The 18,620-nt window shown below is 46.5% G+C and overlaps 1 protein-coding gene across 2 annotated transcripts in view; it reads left to right on the top strand.

The window, feature by feature from the left end:
• UBA2 (ubiquitin like modifier activating enzyme 2) overlaps positions 1-13,543 on the top strand; it is a 46,236-nt gene extending 32,693 nt beyond the window's left edge. For both annotated transcript variants that reach the window (XM_061594385.1, XM_061594386.1), the window contains 4 exons: positions 4,154-4,250; positions 11,571-11,676; positions 12,001-12,131; positions 12,575-13,543. In XM_061594385.1, the coding sequence (XP_061450369.1) occupies positions 4,154-4,250; positions 11,571-11,676; positions 12,001-12,131; positions 12,575-12,756 (516 nt within the window). In that variant the 3' untranslated portion in view covers positions 12,757-13,543. The remainder of the gene's footprint in view (positions 1-4,153; positions 4,251-11,570; positions 11,677-12,000; positions 12,132-12,574) is intronic.
• The last annotated feature ends 5,077 nt before the right edge of the window (positions 13,544-18,620 follow it).

Below are 18,620 nucleotides of genomic sequence, written 5' to 3'. Positions count from 1 at the left end.
AGTATCGGCCCCAGGACAGAACCCTGTGGCACTCCACTCGAAACCTCCTTCCAGTCTGAAGCAGAGCCATCGACAACCACTCTTTGAGTACGGTTTCCCAACCAGTTGTGAATCCATCTAGTCCGCATTTGACCAGTTTGCTAATCAAAAGGTCGTGGGGGACTTTGTCAAACGCTTTGCTGAAATTTAGATAGATGACATCTACAGCATTTCCACCATCTACTAAGCTAGTGACCCGATCAAAAAAAGAGATGAGATTAGTTTGACAGGATTTTTTCTTGACAAACCCATGCTGACTCCTACTAATCACAGCATTGTCATCTAGATAGTTGCCAATGGACTCTTTTATTATCTGTTGTAATATCTTTCCTGGTATTGAAGTCAGACTGACCGGCCTGTAATTCCCCAGATCTTCTTTTTTACCCTTTTTAAAGAGCGGGACGACGTTTGCCCGTCTCCAATCCTCCGGCACCTCTCCTGTTCTCCAGGATTTCTCAAAGATGATGGCAAGAGGTTCCGAGAGTACATCAGCAAGTTCCTTCAATACTCTGGGATGCAGTTCATCAGGCCCTGGAGATTTGAACTCATTTAGGTTAACTAGGTATTTCCTGACTATCTCCTTATCAATCTTGAACTGCAATCCCGACCCCTTACTGAGATTGCTACCGATGCAAGGTTGCCACTGTTCCCTTTTTGGGAGAAAACAGAGGCAAAATAGGCGTTGAGCAGTTCTGCCTTTTCCTTGTTATCTGTCAATATTTTGCCATCCTCATTGAGCAGCAGTCCCACCGTTTGCTTGGTCTTTCTCTTGCTTCAAACATATCTGAAAACCCCCTTTTTGTTGTTCCTCGCTTCCCTCGCCAGCCTCAGCTCATTCTGGGTTTTAGCTTTCCTTACGCTATTCCTGCAAGCCCGAGCCGCTCGTCGGTACTCTTCCTTGGTGATGTGTCCTTCCTTCCATTCTTTATACATGTTCTTTTTTACTTCGACATCCTCCACCAGTCTTCCGTGTAGCCACATTGGCTTTTTCCGATGTCTTCCGTTTTTCTTCCTCTTTGGAATTGTTCGCGATTGCGCTTTTTGTAATACCTTCTTCATGAACTCCCATGCTTCTTGGGCTTCTTTTTTCTTTAGTCTATCTAGCCACGGGATCCTACCCATCATTTCCCTGAGCTTGCTAAAATCGGCTTTCCTGAAATCCAAGGTCCATATTTGACTATATTCTTCTTTGGCTTTCCCCAGAATCACGAATTCCAGCATTACGTGGTCACTTTCCCGCAAGGTACTGACCGCTTTAATTCCCGTGACCAATTTGTTCCTGTTATCAACTCAACTCCTGCTGGGAGTAGGGTGGGATATATTATCAATCAATCAATCAATGTGTGTGTCTAAGTGACATGAAGAAAAAAATTATGTTAACATCAAATAGAAGTAATTAAAATAAAAATATTATTAATGGGGAGTTTCTTTTAACCTTTCATGCACTTAAAGCTTCCTGAACAAATCAATTCACCCCCACCAAATCATTTATACACCTTCTCTGCAAGTAAGCAAGCCAAATAAGCAAAGTGCCCCATAACGTTGTTGTAATATCCAAATTATACAATTCCCTAAGCAAAACCCAAAAGATATAGGCATGCAATACACTCACGAGATGAGAGAGCTCTTATATGACCCAAGAAAACACATGGAAATAACCCATGTAATAGCTGAATGAGGAAAGGTGCAATACAATAAATTTCCCTTCACAAAATCCTAGTTCAATTTTCTAGACTGAGGATGGCACTAGAAGTATTGGGATTGTACTATCCCAAGTGCATAGGACTGAAAACCCCAACGTCTTGCTGTTTTGTTGGAGAAACTGCTCCAGACAATAAAGGATTATTTTGAAATACTCTGCCTCCTCCCCCCTTTTATACAAAGAGGTCCAGTCTTCAAAGGCCAGATATCCCTGGTAACGTTTGTTAACATAACACAATTTTTTTCTTTTTAATTATTTTAGCATGGTTGAGCACTCTAAAACTTAAATACTTTTTTTCCTTAAATATATTAATATAATAAATTGTAGAAAATCTTCTGAATGAGATCAAAAAAGAGAGGGGAAAGCCAGAAGAGATTTGCATCATGCTAAAAAAACTTGAAATGAATTGCCACATCTTTCAGCATTCAAGCTGTTAAATTTAAGTGGTTACCTCCATTAAACTACAAACCTTTTTTGTGAAAGGACCCTTTTCAATAACTTCAGAACTGATCAGCTTTTTATAAAATTGAATAAGGAATTATAATATACGCCTGTGCTGATAAATGCCTCAGATAGACTGACTCTAGGCCTCATAGGAAGATGAGACCAGTGACCACTACCAGGCCTAGGTTTTAGTTAATTACTTTCTGAGGGCACTCAAAGCATAGTGATTTTTGAGGGGAGGAATGTTAAAGCAAATCAATAGTGTTTGTGTTTTCACATGGCCGTTAGTATCCTCTGAGTTATGTGTCTGAAGGCAGGGCATTTAGAAAAGCAGTGAACTATTGGCATCCTTCCCAATTGTTTTGTTTCCTAACAAACAATTTAAATGCAATACATCAGTCAATTTGTTTTCATTCTGCTGTTTTTTTTCCTCTTCGATATTGGTTGTTTTTGTTCTTCACAAACTTTTAGGAGAACTCAGTATAGAGGTCATTCCACTTTCCCTCTCCTGCAGTTTAGTGTTAGGGCTTTTCATGTGATTTATTTGTTACTTTTTATTCTAATCCTTTTTTGTGTTCCAGCAATCACCGACCTTAATTATTTTTCATACTGTTTATTTTCTCATATTTTTCTTTAGGCTTGTGCAAACATATCTAGGATTTCATTACACTAAATGCCTGTTATCCAGTATTATCTCCCCCCCCCCGTCCTCTTTGAGGTCTAGTGCTTCTCCCCACTTACACAGCTAAGCCAAGCTTGCTTGCCTGTTAAGTAAGCTCCCAGTAGTGTTGCTTGTTGCCAGCCTATTATTTATTTATTTTTATTTTATTTTTTTGTTTATTTATTTATTTGTTTCATTTATAGACCGCCCATAGCAAGTGGCTCTCTGGGCGGTGTACAAAAAGGTTAAAATACAAAATATCAACAATAAAATCAGACAATAAACACAAGCAGCAACTAAAGAAAAAAATAAAAAATAAAAAAATTATTACTTACCCAGGGGCATCTCCCTCATATCGCCAGTTTTCAGACTGGTTGCCCATGAAACATGAAGGTAAAGGTAAAGGTGTCCCTGCACTTATAGTGCGAGTCATTTCCGACTCTTAGGGTGACGTCTTGCGACGTTTACAAGGCAGACCATATATATGGGGTGGGATTGCCAGTTCCTTCCCCAGCCTTTCTTTACCCCCCAGCATATGCCGGGTACTCATTTTACCGACCACGGGTGGATGGAAGGCTGAGTGGACCTCGACCCCTTTTACCGGAGATTCGACTTCCTCCTTCTGTTGGAATCAAACTCCGGCTGTGAGCAGAGCTTCAGCTGCGTTACCGCCGCTTACCACTCTGCGCCACAGAGGATCTTCATGAAACATGAAGAGAGGTTAAATTAAATTATTTATGTTTTACCTATGCCAAAATAATAAAGTCTGTCCTTGCAGAAAAACCACTGCAACTATCATTAAAGTTAGCATGCTTCATCCCCTCAGAAGGGCAACCATGCCTTTAAATCACTTCCAGTTCTGGAAGAATTTTTTTTTAAAAGCTGAACGCTTTCTCTCTCTTAAAAAAAAAGGTTCCCTGTGTAAAAACCCCTGCAATTTAGCAGGCTTAATCTACTTAGAGGTGCTCCTGCAAATTTTATTCACTTCTCTGAAAAGGAAAAAGAAGGTGCAGTGTTTTTAGATTCCCCGTTATAGTCACTGGGGGAAAACAGAGCTTGGGGATTTAACAGATTTTGGTTTTCAATCCAAAATAAGTCAAATCAGAAAGACACAGCAATGAATCTGGAATAGTTTGGGTTGCATACCAACACTACAGATACAAGGTGAATCCTGTGGCAGTACACCCCTAGTAGAAACCATAATTTTGATCATGTGCAGAAAGGGGTTTGTGGGTGGCTGTGAGTGTAAGACTTGGAAAACTATTCTTGTTTCAGAGGCTTGCTTCCAGCTATTTTTGTCCTTTCAGATAGTGAAAGAAAAATTTAATATGGTAGCACCCGATGTCCAGATAGAAGATGGAAAGGGGACTATTCTCATCTCTTCAGAAGAAGGAGAAACAGAAGGTATGAAGTAAAAACTAAACCAGTGTGAACTGAGTATCAAACATCAGCCTGACACTTCAAAAAGCTCCACAACTGCATGTACTGTACACTGCAGCAACCACTAAAAATACAAACGCTATACAGTGTTGTCCCTATATCTGGAACTCTGGGTTGGAGTACCCAGACCCATAGATGTGGATATTATCTAATCTGTAGTTGGTCCGTTGCTACTACAATTCTCATATTTATGAAATGGGGTTATACAATGCAATCATGGTTGTAATCATGTATTACTAGGATTGAGCAACAGCTCATGGCAATCAAACCAGAAATGGAGTTGCCAAAAAGCCTTGGAAATGCTCTGTTGCCCAGCCTCACAAGCCCTTTGCATGTTTTGTCAAGTGTAGCTTTGGCTTTGATGAGTGTAGCCTTCCTTAATTTCTGGCATTTTTCAGAACCTGACAAAGAAAACAGTAAACTTAATATAGAAAATCTAACATGGATCAGTGCTGTTAACAGCCTTACTTCAGATTTTCCCTGGATGCCAGTCCATCACGTGCATAGAAGTCTGTCGTCTGGTCCAAGGACAGGAAATACGCTGACGTTTGCAGTCTGAGGGGGTGTCGCCGGCCTGCAGACCCCAGTTCATTTCCTGTCCTGGTCCAAGGCAGACGCATCTGAACTACTCTCCATGTGAGTTGTTTACTTAGGGTTGACTCCTTCTTTTTTCCTCGTCCTTTTTATTTTAAGGGCTAAGGGGGGTGGAGTTCCCCTCCCCCCGTCCCGCTTTCTTGCATTTTCTGAGGCTCTTAAGCTCTCTTTCTTTGTTTTATTGCCCACTTTAAGTTTAGGGGTCCTTTTAATTTTTGGCGCGAACGGATACCATCTTGTCGGGCTCTACTGAACCGCATGTTTGGGAGCCCGACCCAGGCCTTGCTGCCTGGAGGAGGGGGGTATACCCCCTGGCGGGGGTCCCTCTTGTTCCGCCAAGTTTTCTGCGGCTGTGATGCCTCGCCCTCTTGCCTCGCCACAGTCCTACCGGGGCAGAGCAGCAGCGTCCATTCTCTTCATGGCGATGCCCCCTGTTGCAGCTGCCGCTGGGGAGCCAGACGGGATTGGTTCCTCGCTGCGGCCGCAGCCAGTGGAACCACGCAGCCTTCCCTTGTGGGAGCTGTTGCAACTGCGGCTACCGCCGGGGAGCCACCAGCAGGTAGGATCCGTTCCTTGCTGCACCTGCAGCCGGCAGACCTGAGCAACCTTCCTGGCGGCCGATGATCAGCTGGCCAGCGGGTCCGTCGCACCCTGCCAGCTCCAGCCGATATAGCAGGGCCAGGAGTTTCTTTTCCCCGCCAACCAGCCGGGTCCGTGTGGCTTGCTGGTGCCGAGGCTGCTCTGCCTCCGGCTTCCCAGCCGCCGGCAGACAGTCACCCAACAGGGCCACTACATCCACCTCCTCCCAGCCTTCAGCTGGCTGGCGGACCACCGCAACCGCTTCCCGAGCATTCATTGAGGAGGGAATAGATTGCTTAACCTGCAGTGCCCCCTCCTGGTTAAAAAAGAAAAGAAAAGAAAAATAAGAAAATAAGGACACTAGTGATAGAAAATCAACCAGGTTTTTTCCATGTCCTTGTCCAACATGCACAAGCTACGCTACCACCCCATACCAACGGCGGTACTGGGCAGAGCGCGCCTTGGTGGTTTTTTCAGCTTTTTATGCTACCACCCCATACCAATTGCGGTACTGGGCAGAGTGAGCCGTTGCAGGCGTTCAGACGTTACACGCTACCACCCCATACCAATTGTGGTACTGGGCAGAGCAGCACTTGGCCGGCACTCAGATGTCATGCTACCACCCCATACCAATCGCAGTACTGGGCAGAGCAAGCCTCGGCTGGCGCTCAGACATTAGGCTACCACCCCAAAGCAATCATGGTACTGGGTACAGCATTCCATTGGGGCACTCAAGCTGGGCAGAGCATGCCTTTTTCGCCTTTATACCTAGTTCTTTGCTATGTGGCCATTCCACTTCCAAGGCTAACTGGCCCTTTTTTCTATTCCTTTCCTTCATGCCAGCAGACAGAAAAAGGCTCACCACAGCGGTCAGCGAGTCAGCAACCTTACCATAGCCTTCCTCATGGCCTCCAAACAGACTATGGCCGAGCTGCCTGTTTCCTCGCTTGCACAGTCAGCTCGACCGCTAGCGAGCCCACCTCTTCCCTGTTGGGTCAAAGGGCTGCTCAACCTCCTCCAATCACCAAGAAATCAAAGAAGATGCATACCAAGGGACCCTGTAGTCAGCCCTCCAACAGGGCTAGACGCATGGGGCAGGAGGAGCAGACACAGATCCCCGCGCCCGAGACAGCCCATAACCTCAGGGCCCAGGGCTCCTCAGGGCAGGGGTCAGACAGCGTACCCAACGTGGAGCCCTCAGATGGCGAATCTAGTGGCCTCTCCCAGCAAACAGCTTGCTCAACGCATTCGTCAAGCCATTCTACTTCGAGCAGGGGCCGGCCTCTGGATTTTCAGGAGGATTTCATGGAGAAGTTTAGGAAGGCTTTCTTTAGTTCCATGGCTAGCAGCTTTGACTCTCTTCAAGCCACAGTTTCTACCAGCCCCTCCGAGTCGACTTCTTCCGGGGGGCTAAAGGCTAGGAGCAAGTCTCCTCACATAATGGAGCCTCTCCATTATTCAGAGGAGGAAGGGCAGTTGTCCCCAAGTCCCTTTGATGCCTCGAGAGGCAGGTTCCGCAAGGACCAGCCACAAGACCATGACCTCCTGTCAGATGAGGACCTCTCAGCCCGGTTGGAGCACCAATTCTGAGGACGAGGCGCCTGAGCCTCTTCCGCAGTGCCTCTTCAAGCCTTCCAGCTACACCCCGCTCTTGAGGAGAGTCAGGACTACCTTGGGCATGGAAGATCTGGGGGTTGATAAGGCTACTGCTGCGGGCATAGATCCAGAACGGCCTTCACCCCGTCTCGCAGCTCCCATTCCAGCTCCGGTCCACAGGTCTGCCCTGGCGGAATGGAACAGTCCCTTGCAGTCCCTTAGAAGGAGAGCCCTGGCCGACAAATTATACGTGATTGAAGCTGATGTCATGGAGTTTCTTCAGATCCCGACAGTGGACACTCCAGTGCTGGGCCTTGTCTCTAGATCCGTTCTCCCTAAAGGGGAGACACAGCCAAAGGATCCTACGGAGCGCCGGCTGGACTATGCCTTGAAGTGGGCTCACGAAGCCGTCGCCATTGCCTTCAGAGCCTCTAGCACTGCATCAGCCTTCGCTAGGGCCTCTTTGGTCTGGCTGGATGAGCTACTGGACAACCCTGAGCAGGATCCAGAGCGCACTAAGAAGACGCTGTTAAAGCTTCATAGAGCAGCGTCCTTCATCGCAGATGCAACAATGGACTCCTCTCAATTTGCAGCCAGAGCCTTGGCCGCCGACATCATGGCATGGTGCACTGTCTGGCTCAAGCATTGGGAGGCTGACAACACAGCCAGGGCCAATCTCGCTACTAGGCCTTTTGCCGGAGGCAAGCTGTTTGGCGACAAGATGCTCAAGGAAGTGCTCGTGGACTCCAAGGAAAAGAGAAAGCCATACATGGCGACCGCAAGGGCAGGCGTTTCCAGAGAAAATACACCCTCTACAACTCTTTCCAGTCCTTTCGTGCCTCTAGACAATCCCCAGGAGGTAGAGACTACAAACCCTCCTCCTGCTACTCATGGGCTAGATCCCACTACAACATCAAGCAGCGTCCAGCTCAGGGAGGCTGCTCAGACTACACAGCCGCTGCCCCTAGGCATGGCGGTCAGGCCCGTCGTCAGTGACACCTTGCACATTGGGGGTCGTCTGCTATGCTTCGCCCCCACATGGGTCCTCAGTACTGACACCAGAGGTTATTCATTGGAATTCTCCCACCCACCATGCCCCAGATACATTCCCTCCAGGCTTCCAAGGGATCAGTCACGAAAGCTCAACCTGTCAGCGGCTGTACGACACCTGGTGGAGATCCAGACTGTAGAGGAGATCGAGCAGTCTCAGCATGGCTCAGGCGTCTACTCTGTCTTGTTTCTCGTACCCAAATGGGACCTCTCATGGAGGGCAATCCTAGACCTCAAGCATCTGAACAGGTTGGTGAAGTACCGCAGATTCAAGATGGAATCCCTAGCCGCCATCAGGGAAGCCCTGGCGTCCATAGACTTGAAGGAGGCATATCTCCACATACCGATCCTTCCTGGGCACAGGAGGTTTCTGAGGTTCTTGCTTGGGCACCGTCATTTTCAGTACAGAGCCCTGCCTTTCGGCCTCTCGTCAGCCCCGAGGGTGTTCACAAAGATCATGGCGGCCACAGTGGCCCATCTCCGGCTTCAGGGAGTACACATCTATCCGTACCTCGACGACCTGCTCCTGAGGGCAAGCACTTTACAGCGCACCCGGGACCATGTCCACCTTGCCTTAACTCTCCTCAACAGACTGGGCTTCCTAGTCAACCATGAGAAGAGCCACCTAGCCCATTCTCGACAGCTGCAGCATCTGGGGGCCCTGATAGACATAGATCATAGCCTCGTTTGTCTCTCCCCTCAAAGGGTACAAGCAATCAGGGAGATGACTTCCTTCCTCCAACAAAGCAGATTGGTGGACGTCATGAGCCTGGCCAGGACCCTGGGTCTCTTTGTATCAACCATTCAGATAGTTCCGTGGGCGCGCCACCATACACATCGCCTGCAGTCGGCCCTGCTCCCCCATCAGGCAAGCATTGCAAGATGCCGGCACAAACTGATTCCTTTGTCCAGGGAGCTCCGAAGGTCCTTCCAATGGTGGACAAGGCAGGACAACCTGCTAAGGGGTACCCCCTTCAGGGAGCCCCCCAGGACCATAATTACAACGGACGCCAGCCTGCTGGGTTGGGGAGCGCACTGCAACACAGCATACACACAGGGTACCTGGTCAGAGGAGGAGACGAATCACAGCATCAACTGGCTAGAACTCCGAGCAGCCCATCTCGCCCTCCTTCACTTCAGCCAGCTGTTTCGTCTCGACAATGTCATGGTTTACACCGACAATTCAACGATGAAGGCTCACATTGTCAGACAAGAGGGAACCCGATCAAGGAGCCTACAGGCGGAGGCTTCTCTTGCAGTGGGCAGAGCAAAACCTCACCTCCCTTTCAGCAGAGCACCTCAGGCGGGGAGCACAACACCACGGCAGACTGGCTCAGCCGCCAGAGGGTTCTGCCATGGGAGTGGTCTTTACACCCGCAGGTGTTCGCCAGAATTCAGTTGAGGTACGGCCGGCTAGAGATAGACCTCTTTGCATCAAATCTCAACCACCCGCTGCCTCGCTTCTTTGCACGGCACCGGTCCCCGGGAGCGGAGACCGTAGATGCCCTCTCACAACCGTGGCTGAAGGGCCTTCTCTATGCATTTCCTCCGGTCCCTCTATTGGGCCGCACCCTGTGTAAGGCGAGGGAGGAGAGGGCCCACCTAGTGCTGATTGCTCCTTGGTGGCCATGGAGACCATGCTTCTCGGAGCTCCTCAACTTCTCAGTAGCAGATCCGTGGAGGCTACCATGGAGACAGGATCTGCTGTGCCAGGGGCCACTTCATCACCCGGACCCGGATTGGCTGAGCCTGACGGCGTGGCTCTTGAGCAGAGAACCTTGAGACGCTCTGGCCTTACGTCAGGAGTCATTGGTGTCATTTTGTCGGCACGGCAGCCATCCACGACGAGAATCTACCAGGCTACATGGAGGACACTTGCTGGCTGGTGTCACTGCAGGAAAATTTGCCTGTCTAAGGCCAGCGCCCCGCAGATTCTCGAATTCTTGCATAGGGGGCTCCGACTTGGCCTGAAGGCCACCACATTAAGGAGGCAGGCATCAGCCATATCTGCCTTCCTTTTGCCCGCATCTGGTCAGCCAGTTGGCAGCAATCCGCTGCTCCGGCATTTCCTCAAAGGAGCAGCGGCTTCACAGCCTCCCACCACCCACCGCTTTCCCTCTTGGGATTTGCAGAAGGTTCTATTTGCACTGCAGAGATCACCCTTCGAGCTGCTAGAGACCATTCCTCTTCGGCTCTTGACCTATAAGGTCCTATTCCTCATCACCATCACATCAGCCAGGCGTGTCTCGGAGCTGGGCGCCCTGTCGGTTGCACGCCAGCTCTGCACTTTTCGCGAGGAGTCCGTTGTCCTTAGAACGGACCCATCCTTCATCCTTAAGATCAATTCCACAGGGAACAGGAACTAATCCTACCGTCCTTTTGTCCCAGACCAGTACACCCAAGGGAAAGGGAGCTGCATTGCCTAGATGTCACTAGGGTGCTTAGGGTGTACATAGACAGAACAAGAAAGCTGAGGTCCATGGAGGCAATGTTCATATCGCTCCACCCCAGGTCTCTGGGCAAAAAGGCCTCCACTCCAACCTTAGCGAGATGGCTAAGAACTTGCATCAGGCTGGCCTACAAGGCCAGCAACTTGGCACCACCATAGGGCATTACGGCCCACTCAACGAGGGCAGCCTCCACTTCGGCAGCCTTCTCCACTAATGCTTCTGAGAAAAATCTGCAGAGTGGCAAATTGGTCTTCTCCTTCTACCTTCATTAGACACTATAAGATAGACTGTTACGCCTCGGCCGAGGCCTCCTTCAGGAGACGGGTGCTGCAGCAAGCGATCTCTACAGATTAGTGGGCTCGCCCGACCCACCCAGCTGGGACGGCTTTGGTGTGTCCCATGTGATGGACTGGCATCCGGGGAAAATGAACCGTTGGTTCTCACCTGAAAGGTGATTTTACTGGATGCCAATCCATCACAGCCCGCCCGGTTCAGTACATTGGGGCTCATCCACTATTTCTAGCTTAGAGTCAAGCTGCTGCCAGTGCATTCGAAGGCTCTCATAAGAGGAGAGAGAGATGTGGGCTGATCATTTTCCTTGTAATTTATGGAACATTTGTTGCCTACGTTATCACCGTAACCATTTTTCTCCATTAGTTAGGCTAGGCCATCGCTGGCCACAGTATTATTAACCTTTCTGGATTCGTGCCAGGACTGCACATAAGCTATTCCAGTATTACACCTCCAGCATTATGCCTCGGTGTCCGGCGTCTGGAAATGAACTGGGGTCTGCAGGCCAGCGATGTCCCCCTCAGACTGCAAACGTCAGCGCATTTCCTGTCCTTGGACCAGACAACAGGCTACTAATGGACTGGCATCCAGTAAAATCACCTTTCAGGTGAGAACCAATGGTTCATTTTAGTGTTTTGATTTTTAAAAAGACTTGGAGGCCATTGATGTTTCCACAAAATACCTAATGCTGCTTTTTTCCTGTTTCCCCCGATTCTCCCCCCAGCAAATAACCACCGGTCGTTGTCAGAATTTGGGATCCGAAATGGTTCTCGACTGCAAGCAGATGACTTCCTACAGGACTATACCCTGCTGATCAATGTGCTGCACAGGTGAAGACTACTGATTTCTTAGAACGTTGTTAGAACTGGAAGCTGCAACTGTGCAGAAAGAACCTTAAAATTAAATAAGTCTTATAAGTCTTTCTAATACCAAGGAAAAACACAAAGCAAAGTTGAGACAAAGTAGTTTTCTGTAATATGCAGGAATAGTTCCTGGGCTTCCTGTAGGTACAGTATCCAAAACCAGTTGTGAGTGTGATTTGCCACTTAGGCAAACAAGGGCTTCCTCAGGTTGAGTGAGCCATTTCAGAAACTGCCTCTCATTGGCCATGGCTGTGTGCATTTTAAGTGTGTTCTCTGCATTTTTTTTATCAGTGAAGAGCTTGAGAAAGATGTGGAGTTCGAAGTTGTTGGTGATGAAGTTCTTGGTCCCAAATCATCAGAACAGCCTGCTGAGAATATCACCAATGGAAGTGATGATGGAGCACAGCCATCAACGTCCACAGGTAAGAACCAGCAGTGGGAGGGAATAGTAATGACATTCCTATAGCTGCTTGGAGGTCCTGGCAGCCACTTAAAATCCTAGAGTGTAAGAAGTTTGAAGATAAACTGTTACCAGTTAGACTTCTATAAAGCTTTTTAATTTTCCATGGACCTTGAATGGCTGGAATTTTCATTTGAGCCCACACAAGGGTCGGTCTGTTCACAATTTCTTCTATAGCTTGTGCATATGTGAACAATATATAACTCCGTGAGTGACCCGGTATTTTATGAATTGAGCTGATCCATCATTTTGCAAGATGGCAGTTCACATCACTTTCAGCATAATTCATTTTCTTACATATTTGAAAATGGTCATGTGCCTAGTTCTAGGAGTATGTGAAAGGTTTAGTGTCTGTGTTAAAAACATCAGCACTAGGCTGTGCTGCATTGACTCTTTGTTTTCCAGCTCAAGATGAAGATGATGATGTACTGATAGTTGAGACTGAAGAAGGTTCTTCAAACAGTGCCAATAACACAGAAAGCAAGAGCCGCAAGAGGAAGCTAGATGAGAAAGAACATGCTGGCACAAAAAGGCTGCGCTCGGAGCCACCAGCTGAGGAGCAGGATGATGTGATAGAGCTAGACTGAGTGCTAGAACATTCCAACCAGTGGGATGTGCCAATAGGATGATTGTTGGGGTGTGCAAAATGTCCACAACTGGGACTCTTGCTCCAAGAGAGAAACACTGCCTCTGGCTTGTAGTATCTCTACCCATTCTCGTTCAGTAGGATTTAGAACTTCTCCAGTAAGATATAGTAGACATCTAGTTCATAAGCATTAAGCAGGCATGAAAACAAAGCATGTCTAATGTATATAACTTTTGAAGGATGAAACGGTATGGGAAGACAAGGCAACTCCAGTTTAGTGAAGACATTTTATCGCTTGATAACTTCTGACAGGTTTTTAATTCTGGCTAGTAAATGACTATTGACTGGCCTAACCTAAGTTCTTGTCATTTTTCACACCCTCAAAATAAAACCTTGCAAAGATGTGTCGTGTTTCAAATGTTCAACCGGCACAATGTACATTACTGTAAAACAATATTCATTTGTCAGCTAGTACTCCCTGATATGTCAGTGTCAGAAACAAATCTTGGTATACTGTTACAGTTTCAGGTTATTTATATGGGGTGTTTTGTAAAACTTAAGTGCTACTCTGCCATTCATCTGATGGACCAAATAAATGATTTGCTACATCTGTTTGAAAGCCCACTTATGTGCAAAGTGGAGGATTTGTAAAGTGTATGCAGCCTTCATACTTAAAGCTGTACTAATTTTGGTTTTTAGCATCCTACAATTATAGTATAGGACTTCTAAAAATATCCTTTGTTGGATGAAAAGGGAGGGTTTTTTAAATAAAACATTTTATCATTTCACTTCTTTGACAATCTTCATTGTTCTACTACCCAAAGATTTGAATAATCTTCCTAGGTGACTGCTTAGCTCTGTAAAGCTTGCCTGGGTAGTTTATTAGTGACCAACTGCAGCAGGGCTCTCCTGGACTGAATCGGAACATGTAAGAACTTGACTTTGGCTGATCTCTTTTGTTCTCTCAGTCACCACTGCTGCCTGCATCCTTGTTTAGAAGTAGATGTGTAACTGAAGTAAGCCAAGGCAGAAAAGCATTATGTGCAGTTTAGTGCTTACTGCACTGGCACCATCCCTACATACTTTGGGCCTGACTTGGCACACTTGCCAAAATGTTTGTCCTTGCAAAGAGGGAAGATTAGATGGAGTGAAAATGGCTTTCATCCTAAGCCAGGATAATTCTCTCAACATCAGCCTTAAATGCAGAGTTAACCCAAGTACCCATAATCAAAGGAAAGGGTTGGGATACTATTTTGGAAGTACTTCAACTCAGCCTGATAGCGTCTGCATTTTACATAAGTGCTGCTGTTGCAAAAATTCTGTCCTAAGATCAGGCAAACACTCTGCATCTGCTGTATTATCTTTGTTTATTGACAATAAAAAGATGGCCCTATGATGTCTGCATTCTAACACTATAGTCCTGACAACTTTTGATTCTTTTAGAATTGACAGATCATCTTTAGGGCTGTGTGTACTCATGGCTGAGAAATCCAGATTCAATGCATTATGAAAAGCTGTATTCTGCAACCTATAATCATTAAGCAAATAGACATGATTTCTCTTTGCATAACTGTCTTGTTACAATTTTGTATAATTGATCCTATAAAATGAACTCATTTTATGATGGTTATGGAAGGGCAAGGAGTTCTACAAGGTATATTTTGGCCACAAGAAGACTCAATAACTCATCCAACTTTACAAGGCCGTTGTATAGACCTACAAGACTATCTTTGCATTAAGTCTAAGGAATTATTTTTCTGTACTGCTGTGAAATTGTCATGCACTTTGAATAGTAATTTGGTTTCTTGCTCTGTGCTGCTTGTTCCATATTTTCCCTACAATGCATGGTGCACTATTGTACTGCCCTCTCTTCCCAGCTGCTGGACTAACAGATGATGTTGTTGGTATAATTATTAACACTGAACTAATGCCTAGAGGATGCTTTTATTGTTGGTGGTGGTTAGGTTCTTTTAAGGAATAACAGGTGTCATACCCCCATGCATCCTGCTTATGGACCATACAGGATTTAGGTCTCTGAAGGATTTACAATGTACATCTCTGGTCACAGTTAGTTGACTGGTTATTGTCTGTAAGTCTGAGAACTGATCCGGGAGCTGCGAGAGGGGAAGGGCTGACTGGGAGCTGTGAGGGGGAAGTTGGCAACTCAGATTTTGCCTCTGCCATGAGATCACTGAATGGCTTTTGGTAAGTGATCATCCTGCATCTTACAGCCCTTGTCTGCAATACGTAGATAATACTAACCCGACATGCAGAATTTTAAGGATGGCACAGAATGTATGCAAAGTGCATTGAATGCAAAATAACAGTAGGTGCTGGGAGCCTCATCCAGATCAGGACCCTTGTGGGGCAAGGTCCTCTTAATTATTGGCCTCCTCTATCTCAACCCGGATTGGAACTCCTGTATATGATATTTTCATTGAAAAGAAATTTCCTATTTGTATCGGAAGGCAAAAAGGGGTGTAATTTGAGATGCTTTTCTGGAAGAAACTTGCCCAAAACACAGGTCACCCAGAGCATATTTTCAGTGATACCACAAAATGGCTCTTTTTACTTCTCTGTGAGTGAGTGGCTGCCAGTCACTCCTAAGGGGAGAAATATCTGTATTAGAATTGCTTTTAGATGTTTTGTTGCTTGTGTATTTACTGCCTTTGGCTAGTATTTCAATGCAGCTGAAACTGCCCACTCCTTCTGACAATGGGCACCCGGGTCTCCACCCAAAGGGGTCCCACAACAAGCTGGTGCGATGTAGTTCTGTAGACATACTGTATCCCAATCTTCCCAAGGTCATTGCAATAGGTGCAATGAGGATAGGTGTTTTGCTGTGTAAAAAATCTATTCTGTCTCCTGCCTTGGTTCTTAATGGCTCCCACCGAGTTCTCCGGACTTGAATAACTTTGTCAGCCACCGGGGGCAGGAGCAGAGTGGACATGAGACTTGTTTATTTGGGTGGAGTGACAGATTATCTCTGCACTTCATAATTACTACAAGGGAGGCTTCCTTTATAGTGAGTTGGATGGTGTCAGCTTGACAGTAGCGCCTACTATTCTTGTCAAAAACAATTGTTTTAGAATGCTCCAGTCTGATCTGTCAGATGCTTAAAACAACTGTCTTGAGTTATTTTCTTTATTTTGGGTTCCTGGAATGTGAAGCTGTATTTCTTTATTTGTTTTCCTATATAAATGGCACTAGGAGCCCCCTAAATGCCAAGAGGTGCTTTTGTCTGTCTATCTAATCTGAGGTATTTATGAAGCGTCAATCGTGGTGGTATCTTTTGCCTCTTTAGTCGGTGCTGAGAGCTGTATCAGTATTCAAATACTGAAAGAATGGTAAGAATTTAAATTACACTGGTGGTTTGTGGGAAATGAAAATGGTATGCAAGTTATCACTGCAGGGTTAGTAAAATGTTTTTCAGACCCGTGTTTTGCAGAGAGTCTCAGAGGATGAGGGACAGGGTGGGAGGAGAGCACCTGCACACACTTTCCTATGATCTTGGTTGGACACATTAGAGTGCGGACTTTTCATCCCAAGGGATCCAATTTCTTAAGAGTAACTTGGTGGGTAGGACCAGAGGAAAAAGTGGGTGGAGCAATGAATATTTAAGTGCTACCTTTGTACAAGAGGTTAGTTTCTATGCATACTTGTGTACTACTCCTCTCTTAGCCTCCGTCCAGGCAAGCAAAATACATTACCAAGGACAGATTGCAGCTGGGTGCATTCTAGCTAGGCAAAAATGTTCGGGCATGTGGCTAGGGAGAAGGTGTGGCCTGGAGAGAATTGCAAGGCCAGATACAGGGGCCTACAGCATTGCATTTGGCTCCAGACCTGAGGTTCCACCCCGCATTAAAGCAGCCTTCCCTAATGTACTCTCTAGGCCAGCCTTTCCCAACCAGTGTGCCTCCAGATGTTGTTGGACCACAATTCCCATCTTTCCTGACCATTGGCAATGCTGGCTGATGCTGATGGGAGTTGTGGTCCAACAACATCTGGAGGCACACTGGGAAAGGCTGCTCTAGATGTTTTGGACTACAATTCACATCAGCCGCAGCTAGTGCAGCTGGGAGTTTTAGTCCAAAATAACTGCAGGGCACCAGGATGGCGGAGGCTGTATTAGAATATATATATAAAGCCTCTTAGGGAAATGCTGGCATGGCACGTGGTAAGAACACTGCAATGCTCGCCCCAAAGCCAGGCAGATCTGTTCAATGGACCTGGGGTGGGTGGCAGCAATGCAAACGGAAGCCTCTGGATTGTATGGGCTATAGAGGAGTGTTGGGTGCAGATGGAACTCCTTTACAAGCACCATTTGTTTGGAATATTGCTGTCCATTTTTCAGCCCCAAAAGGCTTCCAGAGCAGCTAACAACAATTACAATAAAAATAATGCAACATACTAAAACAGCAGCGTGCACTAAACTGAAAGGAAAGAAGTCAGTATTACACAAATCTAACAACAAGATCCAAAAAGCTTGAGTGGGGGAAAGAAGGTATTCACTTGCTGACAAAAAGAACAGAGTTGGCACCAGGAGTTCCAACCCTGGAGGTGCTGCCACCATAAAGGCTCTGCGATGGTCACCATTTGCCTCCTCTCATCTCTTGTGAAGACACACAGAAGGGCCTCAGGAGGGCTCAGCCCCTCTAGGCCAATCCATGTGAGAAAAAGCAGTCCTTAGTGCAAGGGTGGCCTTCCAGATGATGCTGGACGTCACCTCCCATCATCCCTGAGTGTTGGCCATGCTGGGTGGGGCTGATGGGTGTCGGAGTGCAGCAACATCTGAAAGGCCACTGGTTCCCTAGCCGACTTCAGTCGCAGCTAGACTTGAAAGACTACTTCATTGGAAGTCTGCCTTAAACTGCGCTGTGAACTCCTGTTGAGACAGGGTTTGATTAATCACTTCAGTGGCACAACATATACATAGGAAGCTACTTCATACTGAGTCAGACCATTGTTCCAGCCAGCTCAGAACTGTCTGCAGTGATGGGCAGCAGCTCTCCAGGGCTTCAGGCAGAACATGGTCAGTCCTTGCAAGAAATGGTGCGGATTGAACTTGGGACCTGCTCCATGACTCCATGCTCTTCCCCAACACTACAGAAAGCTGTACCTCCACAGGATTAATCAAAGAAGACATTGCTTCATAATACAGTAGCCACTATTTATTGTCATAAATAAGGTCCTTCTCCAATGAGTATCCACTACGGATTATTCTTACTGGTTTTCAGCTTGATGCTCAGACCTAAGGAAGGTTGAGGAATTCAGTCTTTGCAAATTCCAGTGTAAACTCTCTTGATACACAACACCTAGACTGATGTGCATGTTGGAACGTGGATATCTACTAGATTTTGCACTCCTGAATGTTCCAACACAGTTCTTGGCTCAGAAAAAGTATGAAAATACATTTTAAAATTTGTCTTTTGAAAGAGAACATTTAAATGCAGATTTCTTTAAAAAGCCGATTAATGCAGAAACAGGATGTCATAGACACCTGAATTAACGCATGTGAAAATGACACAGAGCAGGAGTATATGCATGTGGCTATCACTCCTCTGGACCTTCTTGTAGGTATCTCTCAACCTTCCCATACATCCTCATTTGACTATTATATTTTTGTCCATATCTCTCATAATGTTTTATTTTTCTAGTCTCTTTGCCATTATATAAATAAAAATATTTTTAAAAGGTGGCTCTTAAGCTATACTAGTCCTGATGTGTAAAGGTGACAGAGTCAGTCCTCTGTGGGGAGGTGGGGGAAGCAAATCCTAGAACTGGCACAGCAATCGGGCTGTATTGGCCCTCACGCCATCACACCACAGCAGGAGGGATCCGGCAGAATCCGAGTCCCTCCCTGCC

The sequence above is a fragment of the Rhineura floridana genome, chromosome 13, assembly GCF_030035675.1.
Source record: "Rhineura floridana isolate rRhiFlo1 chromosome 13, rRhiFlo1.hap2, whole genome shotgun sequence".
Lineage (NCBI taxonomy): Eukaryota > Metazoa > Chordata > Lepidosauria > Squamata > Rhineuridae > Rhineura > Rhineura floridana.
The sequence above is the reverse complement of the archived record's forward strand: the minus strand, read 5'-3'. Positions and strand labels throughout refer to the sequence as shown.